The 22239-nt window shown below is 38.1% G+C and overlaps 1 protein-coding gene across 3 annotated transcripts; it reads left to right on the top strand.

The window, feature by feature from the left end:
- The first annotated feature begins 1289 nt into the window (after positions 1–1289).
- Positions 1290–21997, top strand: LOC128196772 (peptidyl-tRNA hydrolase, mitochondrial-like). Of its 3 annotated transcripts, XM_052878375.1 has the most exons (6): positions 1290–1571; positions 4648–4791; positions 6144–6256; positions 6452–6536; positions 6625–6692; positions 21881–21997. In XM_052878375.1, exons 3-6 carry the CDS (start codon positions 6149–6151, stop codon positions 21980–21982), a joined length of 363 nt encoding a protein of 120 aa, XP_052734335.1. In that variant the 5' UTR covers positions 1290–1571; positions 4648–4791; positions 6144–6148; the 3' UTR covers positions 21983–21997. The 3 variants fall into 3 exon arrangements, with proteins under 3 accessions (XP_052734335.1, XP_052734336.1, XP_052734337.1); XM_052878376.1 differs by lacking the exon at positions 4648–4791; XM_052878377.1 differs by lacking the exons at positions 1290–1571; positions 21881–21997 and adding an exon at positions 20375–20863 and having other exon boundaries at positions 2779–4791.
- Positions 21998–22239: the final 242 nt, after the last annotated feature.

The raw sequence follows: 22239 nt of genomic DNA, 5'->3' as shown, positions 1-22239 counted from the left end.
CGAGATTGTGGTGGTGGTGTGAGTATGCGTCGTGTGAAAGAGAGGGAAAATATCAGAAATACAAACCCGATGTATTTCTGACATAGCTACTGGTGTGCGGGAAAGAAAAACTTACGTCATACTTGGATGTGAAAGAGGGGGAAAATATCAGAAATACAAACCCGATGCGGTGGCTAGTGTATACGGCACTCGTAAATGTGAGTGTCCGTTTAGGTTAAAGGCTAAACCATCTCCAGATGGGGACGGATGGGTGGTTAAGGTCATGTGTGGACATTATAACCATGAGTAAAATCACAAACAAAAAAAATCAAACAACAAACACATGGTCCAATTAATGAAAAAAATAATAATAATTAAACAGTAAACAACATAGGCGTTTTGCAATAAACACCTATTTTCACATTATTCTTGGTAGGTGTTTGTTTTGTGCATCTCCTTATTTGTTACTTGCACCTGATGTGTTTTGAAATACCCATTTTACCCTCTCGAACTTATATTTGGAATGATCTTCTCCTTTGCCGGAACGTTCTTCCACTGTTGATTTTTTCGTTGGGGCTTGGAAGAAAAAGAAGTTCGACAATGGGTGGTGCTGGCGGTGTTTTGAAGTAATGTAACTTGCAGTATGTAGAAAAGGTATGAAGGAATATGTTTCTTTTTGTTTAGTTTTGTAGTAATGATGCAAATTTGGTTAACAGAATTCAGAGTTTGGAAATAGGCCTTCGAACTCGTATTCTGGATTTTTGTTTTGGCAACAAGCATTGGCTTCTGGATTGTTGCTTCCGGAAGATGTAGTTCTGCATTCGATAACGTTGTGGGAAAAAAGAAATATAGTATGGATTGTTGTATCCACAAGCATTTTTCTTTTTTTGCATATTCCAGAAAATGCATTCTAGATTTCAACATGAGAAATTCAAAAACTTTCAAGAGCAAACAATTTTAGAAGCCAGGCTTATTTTGATAAGCGCATTTTGGAATTCCCCTCATCGCGTTTATCTGAGTGCATTTTCATCTCAGCATCATTCGTGCATGAGCATCTCCCTCAAAACACTTTCATCTTCGTCTCCATCCATTTCAGACCTCACATTCACGTTCCCCTCTCCTCATGTGCGTGTTGTCTGTTCGGTTCACATGGTTAATAATCTATTTTCTAATATAATTTAGGGTTTTACAGCTGTTTTGATTAATTGGTTTGAATTTAGGATATGTGTTTTACTTTCCTCCCTAATTGCTGTACGAGTAGGTTTCTTCTCTGCCTATGTGTTTGGTCCAATTAATGAAAAAAAAATAATAATTAAACAGTAAACAACATAGGCGTTTTGCAATAAGCACCTATTTTCACATTATTCTTGGTAGGTGTTTGCTTCGTGCATCTCCTTATTTATTACTTGCACCTGATGTGTTTTGAAATACCCGTTTTACCCTCTCGAACTTATATTTGGAATGATCTTCTCCTTTGCCGGAACGTTCTTCCACTATTGATTTCTTCGTTGGGGCTTGGAAGAAAAAGAAGTTCGACAATGGGTGGTGCTGGCGGTGTTTTGAAGTAATGTAACTTGCAGTATGTAGAGAAGGTATGAAGGAATATGTTTCTTTTTGTTTAGTTTTGTAGTAATGATGCAAATTTGGTTAACAGAATTCAGAGTTTGGAAATAGGCTTTCGAACTCGTATTCTGGATTTTTGTTTTGGCAACAAGCATTGGCTTCTGGATTGTTGCTTCCGGAAGATGTAGTTCTGCATTCGATAACGTTGTGGGAAAAAAGAAATATAGTATGGATTGTTGTATCCACAAGCATTTTTCTTTTTTTGCATATTCCAGAAAATGCATTCTAGATTTCAACATGAGAAATTCAAAAACTTTCGAGAGCAAACAATTTTAGAAGCCAGGCTTATTTTGATAAGCGCATTTTGGAATTCCCCTCATCGCGTTTATCTGAGTGCATTTTCATCTCAGCATCATTCGTGCATGCGCATCTCCCTCAAAACACTTTCATCTTCGTCTCCATCCATTTCAGACCTCACATTCACGTTCCCCTCTCCTCATGTGCGTGTTGTTTGTTCGGTTCACATGGTTAATAATCTATTTTCTAATATAATTTAGGGTTTTACAGCTGTTTTGATTAATTGGTTTGAATTTAGGACATGTGTTTTACTTTCCTCCCTAATTGTTGTACGAGTAGGTTTCTTCTCTGCCTATGTGTGTGGTTTCTACTGTGGTTGATTTATTGCATCTAACTCACTGTTAGATATTTGGTCCGTTTGTGATGCTCATTTGTTGTTCTGCTTTGACGAAGCTAGATTAAAAGGTGTGTGTGGAAGTTCACAGGCTAGGTTTATGCTTGTATGCCAAAATAATCAATATTCTTTGTTGTGATAAAGTCAACACAGTATGTTCACGATCTTCAGCTGGTAGATGATAGATAGTTTTTGCTGATTTGATTTTAGGGTTTTCCAGTTGTTTGGGTTTTATCTTGTTATCTGAGTAAGAAAAATCTGAAACTTCTTTTTGCCCTGTTTTCTTTCCCATTTTCCTGTGCGATTTTGTGGTCATAATTGAAATATTTGTTAAGTTGCTGCCTCCATGAGTGCAGCATTGGCTGCCACAGAGGTTACTCATCTGCTCCTGGCCCCAGCAGTGGTGCCTCAGCCACTGTTGTTGAATCCTTGGTTGGTGCCTTAGTCTTGTCATTCTTTGCCTTGTTCCACTAAAATGTTACTTAGGATTGAAGAATCATGTAGTAGAGGAAGAGCCTGATTATATTTATTTATATGCACATATGTGAGGAATAAAGTGTGAACACAACAATTATATGCTTGTGCTTTGATGTTTACGTGCCATCAACAGTGTTAGAAATGTAATTGATTTGTGTTCATAATGAAAAAAAAGTTATATTAAACACGTGTTTGTTAATTTTTCTTCTTTTTTTCATGAATTTTTTACTTTTACGTTTCCTTATATTTGGAAGAGTGAAAAATGTTATTGAATCGTATATTTGGACTTAGTTTTCCACAATGAATAGAGTCTATAATAATTTCTCTTAAACTTTCATTTGATCATAATACATATACAATATAATTTGACATTTTTAAATACCTTAACTACTCCAATTACTATATAGAGACTATAACATCTCAGTTTCACGATTTTTCTACAAACTTTGATCCTATGAACCAATCATAGAACTAATCTTTAAGCCCTTCAACTTTGATTCTGCTAATCAATTTTAGAACCAATATTTAATCTGAAGCTTGGACATGCCTAATGATTTTAGTTGCCCTGTTTTCTTTCCCATGTTATTTTGAAATAATGTGCAATTTAATGCTCCTGAAGCTTCTGGTTAAGTTGAAGAGTGACTTGGTTTTGTGAAATGGAATTATTATGGAATCATGATTTGAGAAATGTGTAGTGTAATTAGGTTTCCCCACAATTGATGAGAATGATCTCTTTATTTTACTTCTATTTTTCCATCAAAGCATTGGCTTTTAGCATAAGACTTGTAGGCTGTTACATGCCCCTGGTTGTTATAAAATAAAATACTTGTTCATTTTCCTTGCTTGCCTTTAAGCATGTGTGCTGATTGACTTTAAGCCATGCACTGGGAAGTGTTTGTTCACTAAAATAATAAAAATTTTAATGATGAAATTTAAAAAAACAGTGTACTATCAATGATAGCAAGTTTTTATTTTAGCCTTAAAAAAATGGTGTTATTCAGTTGCAGAACTTAACTCATAGTCCAGTTTTTTCTCTCAAATAAAGCAAGATAGTGAATGGGTGGGAGGGGGATTTGATGCCCCCTTTGAACCAAGCTCACAGGATTGTTGTCTGTGGATATCTTCATATGATTATTGTCACTTTTTTCATAGGATTTCACCATTGTGCTTTGTCAGTAATTCTTGTCTCAAGGGTGAGGTTTTTAACAACTATTTGAATGTTTTTCGTTTTAGCCTCTGCTAACTTTCCTTTACCGCTGCTAACTTTCTGTGATCGTCTTTTGTCCTCTAATGCAGTTCTTCATGATGTCTTGTCAGAGGTTTATTTTCAAAAATGGTTCTATCTTTATCTGTTTTTTCCACTTACTCACTTTCATTTGAAGGTTTGTTTGATGCATTTTTTAACCCCTGTTTATTAATCTTTTCATCCGTACAGACTCTCATCACTTCTCTCCTGTTAGATTCTTTACATTCTCTCTTTTGCACTAAACTCCATCACTGTCTTTGTCTCTCCATTTTTAAAACTAAGATTTTTTCATTTTCATTTTCAGTTTTTCTTTTTCACTGTCCCTGGTATATTGAAACAACATTTGGCTTCACTTGGTTGTTACAGGTTGGACATGTTTGCTTTTAAATAAATGGACATTTTTGTGTCTTTGATTGTAGAAAAGTATAGATTGCAAGTGGGGATAATTTGGTACTTGGGTCTGTTATTGGTATAAACTAAATGATACGTTTCTTCCTAGTGTTATAGTTTCTTAGGTTGAATTCATGTCTTTAATCAGAATTTTGTTCTTGCTTGCAAATTGCATGTATGCACTTGTGGAATTTCGTAATTGTTCGAGAGCTGGTTTGAAGCATCTCTAAAATTTTGAAAAACTGTGTTTTTTTATGTCTGCTTTGGTACTATACAATGTAATGTCATTTGATCCATTTAGCTGAACTTACTGATTGGAAAAGGCTTGGTTGTTGAGGATTGTGATTTTTGTCTAAGACACTTTGAATTTACGGATCTCGAAAGCAAGACAGATCTCTAAGATTGAGTTGTAGAGGAACTTAGAACTAAGAGAGCAGACAAACAGGTTAGTGATCATTGTTCTTCATCTGTTTTTGATTAATTCTTATTTTATATATTTTTTCTTTTTAGCATTATTTGTGAGATGACTTGAAAAAGAGAATGATTTTATTATTTTCATTCATGGTAATTACATTCTCCTTGCTTCTATTTATAGCAATCTAATCTTCCAGAAAGGGAAATAAGGAAACAAAATAATCTAGAAGATCATACACATGTTTTCTCTAATTAGGAAGATTCTATAGATATTTCCTCTAATTTCAACAAGATGTTAACATGATTGAGTTTATACTTGTTACGTGTTTCTTAGAAAATAAAGCAAATATCAAGTTCCACAAAATGTCTTTGAAATTTGATTTCTTGGTAGCAATAATTGCCTGATATATTATTTCTCTCCAATTTGAAAATAGATTCTTCTTTAATATTGTTATTGTTAGATGTTAAGTTGTGTGTTTCTGTTAATTGGGCTTAGCCCATTCTGTATTTAGGGTTTAACCCTTATCTTATATTATAAATAAACTACCCTATGTGTATGCTAAACACATAAGGGAGATTTCTCCTAATCTTCTTCACTATTTTCAATAGTTATAATAAAAAATACTAAGAGTAGTCTATATTAATCTAATTCCATAGATTTAGAAAGTAATCCACAAAATTTTTTCACTGGATGAAATTAAGAAAGGAAATTTGGTTCTTATTGTCATTGTGTTGTTCACGTGGCATGTACAAGATTCAGAAACTTATTCTAAATCTTGCCATAATTGGAATATTAGTTTTGAAATAAATTATTGAATAACTTACATTATATAACACAATTCTATCATTTATTATATTAAGGGGCATGGACAAAGAGTGGACTAAACTTCCAAGGTTTAATGCAGAGTACATCAATGGTGTCGAACCTTTTTTGGATTTTTCATATACTAGGGGAAGACCTCAAGGAAATGAGATTTTATGTCCTTGTGTAAAGTGTAGAAATTGATGTTGGGCAAGAAGCGTGGTTTATGATCATTTGATAGCCATAGGTTTTCTAAAAGGCTACAGTGTGGTTTATGGTCGTGCCACTGACCCGTTTGAGAGACTTGATTAGAGTTCTAGTTCAACAATTCCATTAGTAATTACGGGTAAAACCCGACACCCATTGCTTGATTGCATGGCTTTGAATCATGGGCACACATAGCAGTGAGTTGCTGCAGTGATTAGTGATTGTGAAGATGGAGAGAGAATGGTGATAGCTAAGAGAGTTAATTCATTAATTTACTAATGCATATTCAACTTTGTCGTTTCGTTGATTTTCTATGTTGACAACAGCTTCGAATAGACGAAAGTGAAACTCTATTTTTTTGAATTTTTCTGCAGAGGAAATGCTTAATTGGTTGAGCAACCGTTGTTTATGCACCCTTGTGCCACGCCCATGGCTTTTTGTGGGGTTGGGCAATCCTGGTAACAAGTACGCAGGAACTCGCCACAATGTACCTTTTTTCCTTTCCATTTATCTTTTTTCTGCTTCTGCTTCTACAGCTCTGTTAGGAGTTTGTTTCGGTGGTTACTAGTTTTAGTCTTCTGTCTTTAAATTGCATTAGAAGTGTTCTGCAGTGTTACGGGGGCATAATCAGCATCTGATTTAGCATTTTCTTGATGAATTTCCAAAATATGTTTTTGTCTAGGTGGGCTTTGAGATGATTGATGCATTTGCTGAGTCGCAGGGGATTCCTATGAACACTGCCCATTCCAAAGCCATTTTCGGAAAAGGTTTGCCGGCTGCCTTGCTTAGATATTTCTGTTTTTCTCTCTATGTTTATTGTATTCATGAATTTTTGCGCAAGTTGGTTTGTTGCAGGTTTTGTTGGTGAAGTTCCTGTCTTCCTTGCAAAGCCTCAGACTTACATGAATCTGAGTGGTGAATCAGTAAGGAAACAAGATGTGCTGATTTTTTTTTCTCTCTCTTAACCATGTGGATATTTAACTTTAGACTGTGCAATTTGTGCTGTCTATATAGCTTATCACTTGCCTTGCCACTCACAAAAATTTATTGACCACGAGTTCCTTTAATCGCTTAAGCTTATAGTCTACTTTGAATGGTAGCTTTTCTAATCTGCACATTGAAATTTACTCTTATTGGTTGGCATTTTTGTGAAGTTATATGTACTATCAATAGTTGTAAACAGTTAAAAGACTGAAAGTATATAAGTTTAATATTACGACAACAGGGGTAGGAAAATCTTGAAATTGACAATGACTGCTAAAGGAATAACAATATTTGTCGGCAGTTTAAGCTCGGACAGAGTGGATGGTGTTTAGCTCCTTAGTTTCTTCTCATTTGAATATTGTGTGTTTAGAAGAGCTTATATTGAGCTAATTTTAAACTGACTTATGAATTTCTTATGAGTCCCTTTAGTTTATTTCAATTACTTTCAAGGTGAATATAAACATAATCTCTTCTTATTTTAGTATGCTTATTATATAGGCTCTTATGTTATATTAATCTTGAATAAGAACTTATTCTGCTTATCCAAATGCCACCTATAATATTTCTAGAATGTTAGAGCCTAGCATATTGAAAACTAGAAAGTTGTAGCAAGTTGGTAGTCATGCTGGCAATCTTGAAATCAAAGTTCCTCTTAGTGAACCATGATTATTTGATGACAGATTCACATTTGTGACCTTGTAAATTTTGAATGGAACAGAGAGTACTTTGATTGTTTGGCATTATACGGCAATCAAAAAGAATTTTAAATTTAAGAATTGTAAATTCAAGTTAATGGTTGGAAAGCCACCTTACTTGTGATCGGTCTTGGGCTAGAAAAGGTTACCTACTGAGGGGTTGACCAGAAATATTGCGTTAAGCATCATAGAGGACAGCCACTGGGATGTAGTTCTTAGGCTGTGGAGTCTCATTGATTAGAGGTATGACTTAATAGAGCTTGTTAATAGGTAAACTTGTTTGTACGTATATGATTTAAGGCTGTTTTGTCAGGGAAGCCATGTGTTATATATTGTGTTTTATGTTAATTAGGAAAATGTAGACTTTTGCTATTGTTTGTGTGAGAAATAGAGAAGATTGGGAGAAAATATCCCTTGTGTGTTTTGCATACACACATGGTAGTCTATTTATATTGTAAGATATGGGCAAATGCCCTTAATACAGAATAGGCTGAACCCAAATAACAGAAACACACACATCTAACACTTCCCCTCAAGCTGGAGCATATAAATCATATGTTTCAAGCTTGTTACAAAGATAATCAATTCTAGGTCTTCGTAAGGACTTCGTGAATATGTCTGCCAACTGGTTGCTTGAGTTAACGAACTCAGTCCTGATATCTCCGGATATGAATTTTTCTCGAACGAAATGACAATCAACTTCAATGTGCTTGGTTCTCTCATGGAAGACACGGTTAGAGCTAATATGGAGAGCAACTTGATTATCACATATAAGTGTCATGTGAGTGACATCTCCAAATTTCAATTCACTAAGCAATTGTTTAAGCCACACAAGCTCACAAGTAGCTGATGCCATAGTTCTATATTCTACTTCTGCACTGGACCTTGCCACTACACTTTGCTTCTTACTTTTCCAAGATATCAGGTTGCCACCAATAGAGACATAATATACAGAAGTAGACCTCCTATCAGAAGGAGAACCAGCCCAATCAGCCTCTGAATAGCAAACGATTTTTGTATCGTTGTTAAGACCATATAGCAAACCTTTTCCAAGTGATCCTTTAATATACTTCAATATGCGAACAACTGCATCCCAATGGTCTTCACATGGAGAGTTTAGAAATTGACTCACCACACTAACTGCGAAGGAAATGTCAGGACGTATAACAGTAAGATAGTTTAATTTACCAACTAATCTTCTGTACCATTCAGAATGTGAGAAAGACTCCCCCTGATTTGGTAGGAGTTTGATATTAGGGTCCATAGGTGTCTCAACAGATTTACAGTTCATTAACCCTGTTGCCTCCAAGATGTCTAACGCATACTTCCTCCGAGATATGTCAATACCATCATTGGATTGTGCTACTTCAATACCCAAAAAGTATCGGAGTTTGCCAAGATCTTTGGTTTGAAAATGGTGACAAAGGTGTTGTTTCATCTGAGAGATGCCAAGATAGTCACTTCCTGTGAGAACAATGTCATCGACATACACTATTAAGTAGATACATCCAGCACTCGAGTGGCGATAGAACACTGAATGATCCGCTTCACTGCGAGACATACCAAATTGTTGAACAACACAGCTGAATTTACCAAACCAGGCCCGAGGAAACTGTTTTAGGTCATATAAGAATTTGCGAAGACGACATACCAATCCAGATGACTCCCCCTGAGCAACAAAGTCAGGCGGTTGCTCCATATAAATTTCTTCATGCAAATCACCATTAAGGAAAACATTTTTGGCATCAAGTTGGTAAAGAGGCCATGGTCGAAGAGCAGCCATGGCAATGAATAGGCGAACAGAGGTCATTTTTGCCACTGGAGAAAAAGTATCACCATAATCCAAACCAAAAATCTGTGTGTAGCCTTTGGCAACCAGTCGAGCTTTCAAACGATCAATCGTGCCATCAGGACCAACCTTGATAGCATACACCCACCTGCAACCAACAACAGACTTTCCAGATGGTAATTGGACCAGCTCCCAAGTTCCATTTTCATGTAAAGCACTTAATTCATCCAGCATAGCTTGACGCCAACCAGGATGAGTTAAGGCATCACTCACAGATTTGGGAATTGACACAGAAGAAATGGATGAGAGACAAGTATAAAAAGATGGAGATAATCTGTGGTAATTAAGAGCAGTATAATGGGGGGAAGGGTTACGGGTAGAGCGTATACCTTTACGGAGGGCAATAGGCAAGTCAGACTCAGTTGCTGGAGCCGGAGGAGACACATGAGGCGGCACCGGAAGTGAGTCATGAGGGAGACAGTTACGGCGACTATAAACCTGAAGGGGTGGAGGTGAAGGATGATCCTGTGGTGAATGAGGGTCTAAAGAAGGAGAAGACAACATGGGTGGAGCATCACCAGGAGGATCACATATAAGAGGAATATCAACAGTAACAGGGAGAGGTACAGAACTAGAAGATAGATGTGAAAAGTAAAAAGAAGACTCATCAAAAGTGACATCAGCAGAGATAAAATGACGATTGAGGGAAGGGGAAAAACACTTATAGCCCTTTTGTGACCGTGGAAATCCTAAGAAGACACATTTGTGAGACCTAGGAGATAACTTATCAAGACCAGGACTAAAATCATGAACAAAACATGTAGACCCAAAAACTCGAAGAGGTAATGGATGCAGAGGATCTTGAGGAAATAAGATAGAATGAGGGATTTTGTTATCTAGGACGGAAGATGGCATGCGGTTGATAAGATAACATGCTGTGAGGACTGCATCACCCCAAAAACGTGAGGGTACTTGACCATGAATAAGAAGTGTACGAGTTGTTTCAATAAGGTGTCTATTCTTGCGCTCAGCCACCCCATTTTGTTGAGGGGTATAAGCACATGAGGTTTGGTGAAGAATGCCATGAGAAGCCATAAACTGTTTAAACGGTTGAGAAAGGTATTCACGGCCATTATCACTACGTAAATTTCGAATAGAAACCCCAAACTGTGTTTTTATTTCATTGAAAAAAGTTTGAAAAATAGAAAACAACTCAGAACGATTCTTCATTAAAAACAACCAAGTACATCTAGAATAGTCATCAATAAAGGTAACAAAATACTGAAAACCTAAAATGGACTTAACACGACTAGGTCCCCAAATGTCAGAATGAACCAATGAAAAAGGGGACGACGCCTGTTGTGAGACACTACGAGGAAAGGAACTACGAGTAAGCTTCCCTAACTGATAAGACTCACACGACAAACTTGATAATTTTGACAACCTCGGGACAAGTTGTTGTAGTTTGGCAAGACTAGGATAACCTAACTCAGCATGAGGAAGGGATGGTGACTCCATGATTACGCCAACATGTGGAGAAGGACAGAGATGATATAGGCCATGAGACTCACATCTTGTGCCAATCATGTGTTTCAAATTTCGATCCTGCAACCAAACAGAATCTTTAGTATATGAAATAACACAATTAAGAGTACGAGTTAGACGACTAATGGACAATAAGTTGAAGGGAGACCCAGGGACATAAAGTACATGATCAATGGATATGGATGGAAAAATATTAACAGTACCAACACCATGAGATGAAACTCTAGATCCATCAGCCATTGTTACCGAGGGTAAATTATCCGGACATGACAAGGAAAAAAACAAGGACTTGTTACCATTGATATGATCGGTGGCGCCTGAGTCAAGGACCCAAGGTCCGAGGGAGTGAGAGTGAGTTAGACCAACAAAAGGTGTACCTATACGTGCAACAGATGCAGATGTAGTGGAACTAGAGTGCTGACGATCCTCATACCATTTGAGAAATTCGTTAAAGATTGCAGGTTGTTCTACGGCATTAGATGGAGTAGGATGGTCTGTAAACGGTGATCGGGGAGGTGGATCAGAATTAGCCATTGCTACAGGTCGAGGAGGACGTCCATGAAGCGCATAACATCTATCAATTTTGTGGCCTAACTTGCCACAGTGGTCACATTTTGGACGTCCTTTACTTGGCTTGCGAGACCGACTTCGATCATCACGTTGGGCAGCCATAACAGAGGAATCATCAGTATGAGAAGATGTCTCAGTGACGGGTTTCCTCGGTATACGCAAAAGAGCAGAACAAGTATAAGTAAAGTTGGGTATGACAGGAGAACCCAAAATCTGATCACGGACATGAGAGACAACATAAGAGAGTTTGTATAATGCCAACAACATGAAGAACTTTGATCGTTGTTCCAATTCTTCAGCAGGAGTGGAAGCAGGAGGTAATATATCATTAAAATCATGAAGAAGAGCATGAATTTTACCCAAATATTCTGCCATGGGACCAGGATTACGTGGACCAATAACAGTTAATAGGTCCTGACACACACCATAAAGACGCTAAGTGTCATTTGTGTATAACAACTTCGCATGTGCCCATACTTTTGAACATGTTTCATATAATCGAAACATTTGTTTCAATGAGGAGTTAATGGTGGACTTTATGGTAGCAGTAGTCACATTTTAAGTAAGGTGATTGATGAATCATTATTTTCTTCACTTCACTTAGTTTACTGTACTAGAATTAATCGGGGAATTGTGTTTAATTGTCCAATATTTTCCCATTTTACTGAATTGAGCTTAATCCGATCAGAAATTCTTATTTTAATTAATTTGAGTTATCTGAAACTAATTATTTACATTATTGAGTGCAGGGAAAATTCTGGATAATATTTTAGGACATTTGGAAGAAAATTTATTTGTACACTGTGTTATTTACTCGAAGTTGTTCTGCAGTGATTTAATGTGTGTTAATCTCTAATGAAATATTTTTTTTTGTAATTTGTAGAAGCAAAAATTGCTTGGCGCATCAGTACAACACACAGCAATTGCAACCATCACAAAAAGGGAATTTGATTTCTTAAAAAATAGAAAGCATTCATGTTTGGAAAATTAATTTTGGCAAAGGGAAGTTCTAAGTGCAGCCACGGTTTTGGAAGACAATAGCATGGCCTATGTGGACAATTCACGTTGGCAAATGAAATGAAGGAGGGACCACTTTACTTGGAAGCTCACGGTCATGGAAAAATAATGCAAAGCAAAATTCTTTTGTTTTCAATTTGGTTTCTAAAAGAAACAAGAATCAATGTCACGGCCATATAAAAAGAAGAGTGCACCTTGCATTGGTTGTGTTTATTTTATCATTTTATAAAGGAGACAACATATGGGCCACCACTCACTTTTATTCCCAAGGCTTTATTTTGTCATTTAGTGATCCATATCACGTAGCAACTCCAAAACAAAGTCTGAATTTTGTTGAAATGGTCCCCTCATGGCTTTTGGCACATCAAAGAGCCATTAAGTGAAGAAAGAATGAAGCTATCCTTTGTGCTATCAAGTCTATCTTACGGCATGGAGAAAGAGCACCAAAAAAAAAACACCACGGCCCTACACAAAAGAAATGAATTCAGATTGGCTTGAAGTGGTGTCACGGTGTCTTTGGTTTTGATTCTTCCATTCATAAAAACACACACGGCCTTAGTCATTGAGAAAGAAGCCCGGCTGGAAGGAATTAACCAGTGTTGGAAGAGAAGCCTTCACGCAGCACTTGAAGAAGATACGTCCAAGGGGGTATAGCTCACGGTTTTCTCTATGGCTTGGCAGCAGCTCATGTCCAAGGGAAAGGCTTCTATGGAGTGGAAGATCACATGGCCTGCTGGGAGCAAGAAGGAGTGCATCAGCTGGTCTACCAAGGAAGAGGAGAAGATCACGGCCTGCACCCAGGGGAGCTCTCGGTTATTCCAGCAGCTTGGGAAGAAAAGGCTCTCACGGCCCTTGAAGAGAACACACGACCAAGTTCTTGGTGCAGCAACAAGCCTTGATGGAGGAACGTGAATGATGGAGGAACGTGCAGCAACACTTGCAATTGTTTTGGAGAATGATGGAAATGTGGAGGGAGAAGGAATGGAGAAGGAAGCCACGTCTGCAAGGTGTAGAAGATGACAAGAGTAATTGGCAAAATGGAGGGCCCTCACCTTTCTTTTCTCACGTCCAAGCTAAGATTTGCTGGCAGAAATTCCCGCTAGAGACAAAACAAATTGCTGAAATGAAGGAGGGGCACACAGTAGTTGTCAAAGATTTTGGCAATAAAAGGAGAGCTCTCGGTAGTGTAGAATCTCAATTGTGAGAGTAGGGGCAGACGGCTTGGAGGCCTGGAAGAGGCTCTCGGTTTCTTCTCTTCCAGGGGTTCTGGGATTTTCATTTTCCTGTACTAAAATGATGTAAAACTTTATTTTTGAAAGTGTGTAATCTGTTGGAGCATTTCTTCGGTTTGAGTTTTATTCAGTCATTTTATTTTAATGTTAAATCTTTGATAAATTCCATTTTCATTTAAGTATTTTATTTTTGTTGCTCTTTTTATTTTATCGTTTACTATTTTTTTGCACCGTTAAATTTTGTCATCGTGTTTTATTGTTCATGTTATTTTCAAACGTCGTTTTTTACCGTTCAGTTTTTACCGTGTTTAAAATTTATTTTAGTGTTTTTAAATTCAGTTGTGTTTAAACTCCAGTTTTAATTTTATTTTTCCGCACAAAAACAAAAATCACAAAACCCCCCCTCCCACTTCGTGTTAGATCTGAGACTGAACCCAAATTGGTCTTTGAGAGACGACCTAGGAGTCACTTCCTAGCACTGTACTGCATTATTTATCTGTATCAAATTTGTATGCGGTGCGACCGCATCAGTGATCTAAGTACCCTTGACTCTTCAACCAAAGTTTGATGTCGGACGCCCATGTTGCATAATTTGTGCCATCTAACTTGTCAATGGACAAGTGTACATTCACATAATTGGTGTATATTGAGGGATCAGAAGATGAGCCACCAACAGAGGTGTTTGTAGACGAGGAAAACGCCATGGAGAGGGAGAAACCCTAAAAATCCAAAGTGCTCCGATTGACACAACGACCACATATCTAGAAAGAGGGCGAGGAGGCTATCACGGCGGTTCTAGTCGGCACGCGCGGCGGGAAGCGGCAATGGCGGTGACTGTTGCGGCGGCGCGTGAAGGCGTGTGGGTGGTCCGTTCGCCACGATCTTTGTACCACGGTGGTCGCCCGGCCGAGACGATTCTGATGGTGTGGTCATCGGTCGATTCTGGAACTCCTGTGACGGTGGCGACGACGACGGCAACGGCAGTGGCGGCAGCGACAACGACGGTGATGGGTGCCGGAGACCGTGGAGTTGGCTGGAACTATTCCTATGCTCTAGATACCATGTGAGAAATAGAGAAGACTGGGAGAAAATATCCCTTGTGTGTTTTGTATACACAGGATAGTTTATTTATATTGTAAGATATGGACCAATGCCCTTAATACAGAATAGGTTGAGCCCAACAGAAACACACATCTTAACATCTAACAGTTTGATATTGGTAGATATTGTTGATATTGTTTTTAACATCTTTTATTTACCATATCTAGGTTTGGTTGCCATATATACTTGTATCATTCTTCATTGTAAATATATTACCCTATGTGTGTTTTAGATACAAGAGAGATTAATCCTATACCTAGTTTTACTATATTTAATACCATGTAAAAAGAAATAATTTTCGTGAGTATAACCCAATCTCTTACAATAGCAACCTTGGCAAATCATTTAGCAAAATCATAAAGATTTTGGCTGATGGGAACACGAAGCAATCAAGTTATGAGGCTTTCCATGGATGGAACATCATGACCTATCAAAATTGGTTTCTAAATACATGATCAAAATCTAGGTTCATGGAATGGAGAAGGATATCAACGTAAAACTTATCTTCCTAATTTCTTCCAATGAGTCAATCTCCAAGTACATCTTGAACTCTTTTATGAATTATAAAATTAGTTCTGTTATGTATTGGATATAAATATTTATGATTTATTGTTAGGATATAGGATGATAGAATAGGTGGGTTTAGGAGTTAAGGGTGTGGGGGTGTCGGTTGTAAAACGGGTAGCGGGTCAGAGCTGATATAAATAGAGCTCTTGTAACTCTAGAGAGGATTATCGGGTATTATTTTGTAAAGTCAGGTTTAGCCTGTAGAGAGAGGTTTTGCTCTCAACCAGGGAGGTTATGCTCCCAACCCCATTCTCTGTAAAGTGACAATTCTACTATTGTGAATGTTAAAACACTAAGACATTTTATTCATATATGAAAAGTGTAAGTTACAAGGTTATGGTATTCTATATATATAGAATACCATGACAGAACACAATTACACAATATAACCCACTTCTCAAGTTGGGTACACACACAAACAACATCAAACAACAACATAAACATAATACATTTTAACACTCCCCCTCAAGCTGGAGCATATAAATCATATGCACCAAGCTTGGAACATATAAACTGAATCCTAGGCCCTCTTAAAGACTTAGTAAAAATATCTGCAAATTGTTCATTAGAATTGACAAATTCTGTAATGAGATCCTTGGACAATAACTTCTCTCTGATGAAATGACAATCAATTTCTATATGTTTTGTTCTCTCATGAAACACTGGATTGGAGGCAATGTGAAGAGCTGCTTGGTTATCACAATACAACTTCATAGGCTTGTTTTCACAGAATTTTAATTCTTGAAGGAGTTGTTTGATCCATATAAGTTCACATGTAGCTATGGCCATAGATCGGTATTCAGCTTCTGCACTAGATCGAGCAACAACACTTTGTTTCTTGCTTTTCCATGATACAAGGTTCCCTCCAAGGAGTACACAATATCCTGTAGTAGATCTTCGATCATTCGGACAACCAGCCCAATCTGCATCACAATATCCTTCTAACTCAGTACTTCCCTTGTTCTCATACAATAGTCCATGACCTGGATTCCCTTTTACATATCTAAGGATGCGGACCACGGCATTCCAATGATCAATATGAGGATTTTGCATAAATTGGCTCACAACTCCCACTGGATAAGAAAGATCAGGTCTTGTTATGGTGAGATATATCAGTTTTCCAACCAACCTTCTGTATCTTTCTGGATCTGAGAAAGGTTCACCATGGTCTTTCATTAACTTTTTATTTGAGTCCATAGGACTATCAATGGGCTTGCAATCTGTCAGACCTGTTTCCTCCAAAATATCCAGGGCATATTTTCTTTGTGAAATGATGACTCCTTCTTTTGATTGTGCCACTTCAATACCAAGGAAATATTTCAACCGACCTAAGTCTTTGGTTTGAAAGTGGTTGAACAAATGATCCTTTAATTGAGCAATTCTTGCAACATCATTTCCTGTAATTACAATATCATCAACATAAACCATTAGATAAACACATTTATCAGGAGTAGAATGCCCATAAAACACTGAATGATCTGCTTCACATCGTTTTAATCCGAATTGTTGCACAACATGGCTAAATTTACCAAACCAAGCTCGAGGTGATTGTTTCAAACCGTAGAGTGAACGACGTAATTTACAAACTAACTTAGACTCCCCCTGAGCAACACAACTAAATCCAGGAGGTTGCTCCATGTATATCTCCTCTTCTAGATCACCATGAAGAAAGGCATTTTTAATATCCAATTGGTGAAGTGGCCATTGTCTAATGGCAGCCATGGCAAGAAATAGACGAACACTACTGATTTTGGCCACCGGAGAAAAAGTATCACAATAGTCGAGACCATAAACCTGAGTATATCCCTTTGCGACTAGACGAGCTTTAAGACGATCAATGGCACCAGTAGGACCAACTTTAATAGCATATACCCATCTGCATCCCACGGGTTTCTTATCAGGAGGAAGAGGTACAAGGTCCCAAGTGCCACTTTTGTCAAGTGCCTGCATTTCATCAATCATGGCTTGTCGCCATCCAGGGTGATCAAGTGCCTCACGAACATTATTAGGAACTTTGATGTTAGAAAGGGAGGAAACAAAGGAGAAATATGTAGGAGACAGACGATGGTAACTTAAAAAATTATAAACAGGATAAGGATTTCGAGTAGATCGAATACCTTTTCGAAGAGCAATAGGCCAAGCCTGATTTGAGTCAAGAGAGGACGAAGAGGATGAAGGATCCATGGTCTGAGAATCTGATGGAGAAGGAGCTGAGTCTCGAGGATCTTCAGGCACGGAGGAAGGTGGTTCAACAATATCTTGTGCATTCTGAGTTTGAGCTGAAGATGGAGAAGCGGGAATGACCAAGGGATCACATAATGGTATAGGAAGCATCTCTTCAACAGATGAAGGATACTCCTTGGAAGACAAGAAGAAGGGTGTATCCTCAAAAAAGGTGACATCAGAAGACATATAATACCTTCTTGTGGAGGGAGAATAACATCTATATCCTTTCTGAATGCGAGAATATCCCAAAAAGACACATTTAATAGACTTGGGAGAAAGTTTATCAAGACCAGGAGAAACATTATGGACAAAACATGTACACCCAAATACACGTGGGGGAATATGATATAGGGCGTCATTTGGAAAAATAACAGAATAAGGAACTTTATTCTCAAGAGAGGAAGACGGCATCCTATTGATTTGAAAACAGGCAGTGAGGATTGCATCCCCCCAATGATGAACAGGAACATTAGTATTTAACATCAGAGAACGTGCTGTTTCAATAAGATGTCTATTCTTTCTCTCAGCTATGCCATTTTGTTGTGGAGTGTGAGGACATGTTGACTGATGTAAAATTCCTTTGGAAGATAAAAATGAAGAAAATGCAGCAGAAAAATATTCCTTAGCATTATCACTTCTGAGAATTTTAATTGTCTTTCCAAATTGATTTTGAATTTCATTAACAAAGGACATAAAAATGGCTAAAAGTTCAGATCTCTCTTTCATAAGATAAACCCACGTACATCGAGAAAATTCATCAATGAAGGTTACAAAATAGTTAAAACCAAAGGAAGTAACCCGACTCGGTCCCCAAATATCAGAGTGAATGGTAGAAAAAATAGACTTACATCGTGTCTCAGATTTCTTTGGATAAGAAGATCTAACATGTTTTCCTAACTGACAAGACTCACAATCTAAGACAGGAATGTGTTTAAGACTTGGAACCATCAACTTCAGCTTAGACAAATTTGGGTGACCCAAACGATCATGTAAAATTTTAGGAGATGAAGTTGAAATGCAAGAAACAAGAGAGGTAGGTTTTAGGAAATACAATCCTCCTGACTCATATCCTTCTCCAATTCGACGACCCGTACCATGTTCCTGTATGACAAAGGAAGTAGCAGTAAATGTTATAGAACAATTTAATGAACGTGTCAATTGACTCACGGACATTAAGTTATAAGGACAATGAGGAATATACAAAACAGAATTTAAGTTCAGTGAGGGAGATAAAGACACTTTGCCGATTCCTTGAGATGTCAATTTGGATCCATTGGCAATAGTAACTAACTGAGGAACTTTTTGAGAGGTAATGGAGGAAAACAAACGAGTGTTACCAGACAAATGATTTGAGGCACCTGAATCAAGAATCCATGAACCTTGACATTCCGCAGATTGTGAGATACGTGCACTTGACATACTTGGCACTAAAGGAAACTGACAATGGCCAGTGGATTTCTCAAACTTGTATCTCAAAAATTCTTGATACTCTTCATTTGAACATTGCACATACCCACTTCGACTACTATGGCATCCTCCATTAGCTCCGTTCCTTGAAGTGGCAGATAAGGAGAAATTAGTTTTAGTAGACGATGTCATTCTAGATTTGTGAGTAGGATCCAAAAAGAAACAAGGTCTTATGACTATGGGAAATCAGAATCCCTCTTCAACCATACTAAGAAATGAAGCTTTCCAATGTGAAATTTAAGAGAGAAAACCCTAGGTGCAAACAACAACTACCAAACCAGCAAAGCAAGGGGCCAAAACACGCTGAGGAAGCTACGAAAAACTGTCTGCAATGGCACAGTGTCGACCCAGTACAGAGAAGGCTGCGCGTGAGGAACACGCGCCGGAGAGTCGCCGGAAACAGGCGGCGCGTGAGGACCACGCGCCGGGAACTTGCTGGAGATAGGTGGCGCGTGGCGGCGCGTGAAGAGGAGTCTGCTCTTGACTCCGACGATGTTGGTCGTCGCTCGAGAAGACGGTCCAGATCCGCTGGTCACCAGTCAAAACCGTGACGGTGGCCGGACGGTGGCCGGCGTAGATCGGAGAGAGGCTGCGCGTGGAGGAGCGTGTGGAGGTTTCTGAGGAAGCGGCCACCAGGGTTGGGTCGCGCTTCACTAGGCGAACCTAACCCTCAACTTTGCCTGACAAACGGCGGCGGCGTACGGCGGCGACGGTGATAGCATCGGCGGCGGCGGAAACTGGCGGCGACAGCAGTGACACACTGGGTCTGGCTCTTGATACCATGTTAAAACACTAAGACATTTTATTCATATATGAAAAGTGTAAGTTACAAGGTTATGGTATTCTATATATATATATATATAGAATACCATGACAGAACACAATTACACAATATAACCCACTTCTCAAGTTGGGTACACACACAAACAACATCAAACAACAACATAAACATAATACATTTTAACAGTGAATAAGAAAATCCATTCTTTCATCTCTATTATCTGTTGTCAGTGGGTGTTATTGTTTGGGTTTCATCTCTTTTATCGGCATCGAGAGGGTGTGTTGCTAGGTTCCAAACCTAGGAACCTAACATTTATTTAGTTATTTTTCTTGTCTATATTTTCTTAATTTAAGTTCATGTCTATAGTATAGTTTTTTAATATGCTTAACTCTGCAAAGTCGTGTTACGATCTTTTATTCCCTCTCATTCCTCAAGTTTGACAACATTGGTATTAACTAGTTCTCCCTTTACCATAGTCCTAGCAATACCACCCTCTTAAAGTACAACCTTGTCCTCAAGGTTACAATTGATAGCATATATATTTCATGTAATTGTTTCTCCAAACTTTTAGTGGCCTTCGAAATCAACTAAATGACATTGAAGCCACTCCTTGGTTTTCCCTTGTTTGCAGGCCAAATATTCTCTTGAGTAGGATGAGTGCAGTTTGACCTTGACTTGAGCTGGGTGAGTGTTGTACGAGGTCCACTGTTGGAGTTTGAAACAAAGATCCAATTTGAACCCATGGGAGGTTTCTACTTGAGACATTGGGTGGTCTTTGATGGGAAATCCTAAACAACCAGCTCCCCATCTCCATTGTCCTGCGCAACAATGTCTACCTTTGCTGATTTTGTTTGTTGGTTCAAAGTATGATGATGGGTTGATTACCTCTTCCTCGAAGAAAAAAACCTACTTCTCTAGGTTCAAGGATTCTGATGATCTCCCTATCTTGATCTCATTCAACACTTGAGTGCATTGTACCTTTTCAAGTTCTTAATGTAATAACAGATAGGGTGTTCCTCATTTGAATCTCCCCCTGTTTGGGCTGACTACACCATTCTTGTTCAAGAATGAACCTCTGTATTATGCAATATTTTGATCACTCCCTTGCATAATTTCTTGACATGCTTGGTTGAATGGGGATCAATCACCTCTTGAGTGTTGTCTTGCTTTTACATCTACTGTTTCAGCTACATCTTGTTCTCTTTTATTCCCTCAACCTTTCTGATTCATCTTTCACATTTTTCTCTACAAGAATTGTGTCTTAACTCTTATTATCTTGTGTTGTTTTTGCTTGCAAGAATGATGCTACACTTCACCTAAGTTGGTTGCCTTCACCACAAACACTTCACCTACGCTTCTTCATTGAAATTTGGCTTGATTTCTTGTTTCTTCACCCACTGCTGCACCATTTGCTTGAACTTAGATAATTGTTGGTCCTCTCTTTCAAGAACACTGTGGAAGTATGCATTTCTTTGATGCAGATTTCCATCTCATTTCTCTTCTTGCTTTAAGGTAGTCAATCTTTCAAAGACATGGTTACCATAAGCATCTTTTGATCAAATCTTGAGAAAAGGATTCCCAATTTGAATTTGGGTTCATTTGGCACCAAGAATTTCAAACCATTGCATGGCCAAACCCTTCGTGCCCATGAATGCATATTGCAGCTTATGGAATGACTGAATTTCTTGTACCTCAGAAATTTTCAGCCCTAGCAATCAACCAATTGGGTCTGCCCCTATAGATGCTGGCAGCTCCATCCTCTTGTCCAAACATGAACTTCATCTCCAACACTGCCTGTCCCTTGAAGATCCGGCAAGTTGTAGGAATTACAACAAGAAAAGAGAAAGATTTTTTTATTGAATAGGATGAAAAGAACAAGAAATACCATAACTCTCTCACCTCCAAGGTTTGCCCTTCACAAAGGATTTCTCCTTTCATAAAGTGTCAAAGTTCAATCTCCAAATGAACATATATAAATCCTTGCATTTATTTAACTTATTAACTCCCTAACCAGTAATATCCTACCTGTATTAACTATCCCTTTCTCATAATCCTAATAGGTTGATGTTTACGTTACATATGAAACCTTGTTCTTATTATCAATTTATGTTATTCATGACTCTTCATTTTACTGCAGACGGGACCACTGGCTGCTTATTATAAGCTACCCCTTAGTCAAGTGCTTGTGGTTAGTTATTCTGTATCCCACTCCTTGACTGGTGTGCTATTCTTTATTTAATCATCTATTTTTGGTTGATGACATGACCTTGCCATGTGGGGTGCTTCGTCTTTATGACAAAGGGGGTCATGGAAGCCACAAAGGGTACAATACTAAATGATAATTCTGAAGTTAAATTAATACTATCTTCATCCTGAAGTCTTTTTCACATTGACCATAAGAAATTGGTTACTAATCCAAGTACCTACTGCCCTAGAGATATTGTGGTGTTTATTATGCATCACTAGATTATGTAATTCACTAATTTCCGAACCCAA

The sequence above is a fragment of the Vigna angularis genome, chromosome 5 (assembly GCF_016808095.1).
Source record: "Vigna angularis cultivar LongXiaoDou No.4 chromosome 5, ASM1680809v1, whole genome shotgun sequence".
Classification (NCBI taxonomy): Eukaryota; Viridiplantae; Streptophyta; class Magnoliopsida; order Fabales; family Fabaceae; genus Vigna; species Vigna angularis.
This window is presented reverse-complemented; position numbering and strand designations above follow the sequence as displayed.

What these genes read in the sequence shown, in the direction of transcription:
- LOC128196772 (XM_052878376.1), top strand. Translation starts at nt 6,149, where the DNA reads ATGCTTAATTGGTTGAGCAACCGTTGTTTATGCACCCTTGTGCCACGC. An exon ending in CAAAGCCATTTTCGGAAAAG is followed by an intron (nt 6,537 to 6,624) that starts GTTTGCCGGCTG and finishes GGTTTGTTGCAG; the next exon opens with GTTTTGTTGGTGAAGTTCCT. An exon ending in TGAATCTGAGTGGTGAATCA is followed by an intron (nt 6,693 to 21,880) that starts GTAAGGAAACAA and finishes ATTTTACTGCAG; the next exon opens with ACGGGACCACTGGCTGCTTA.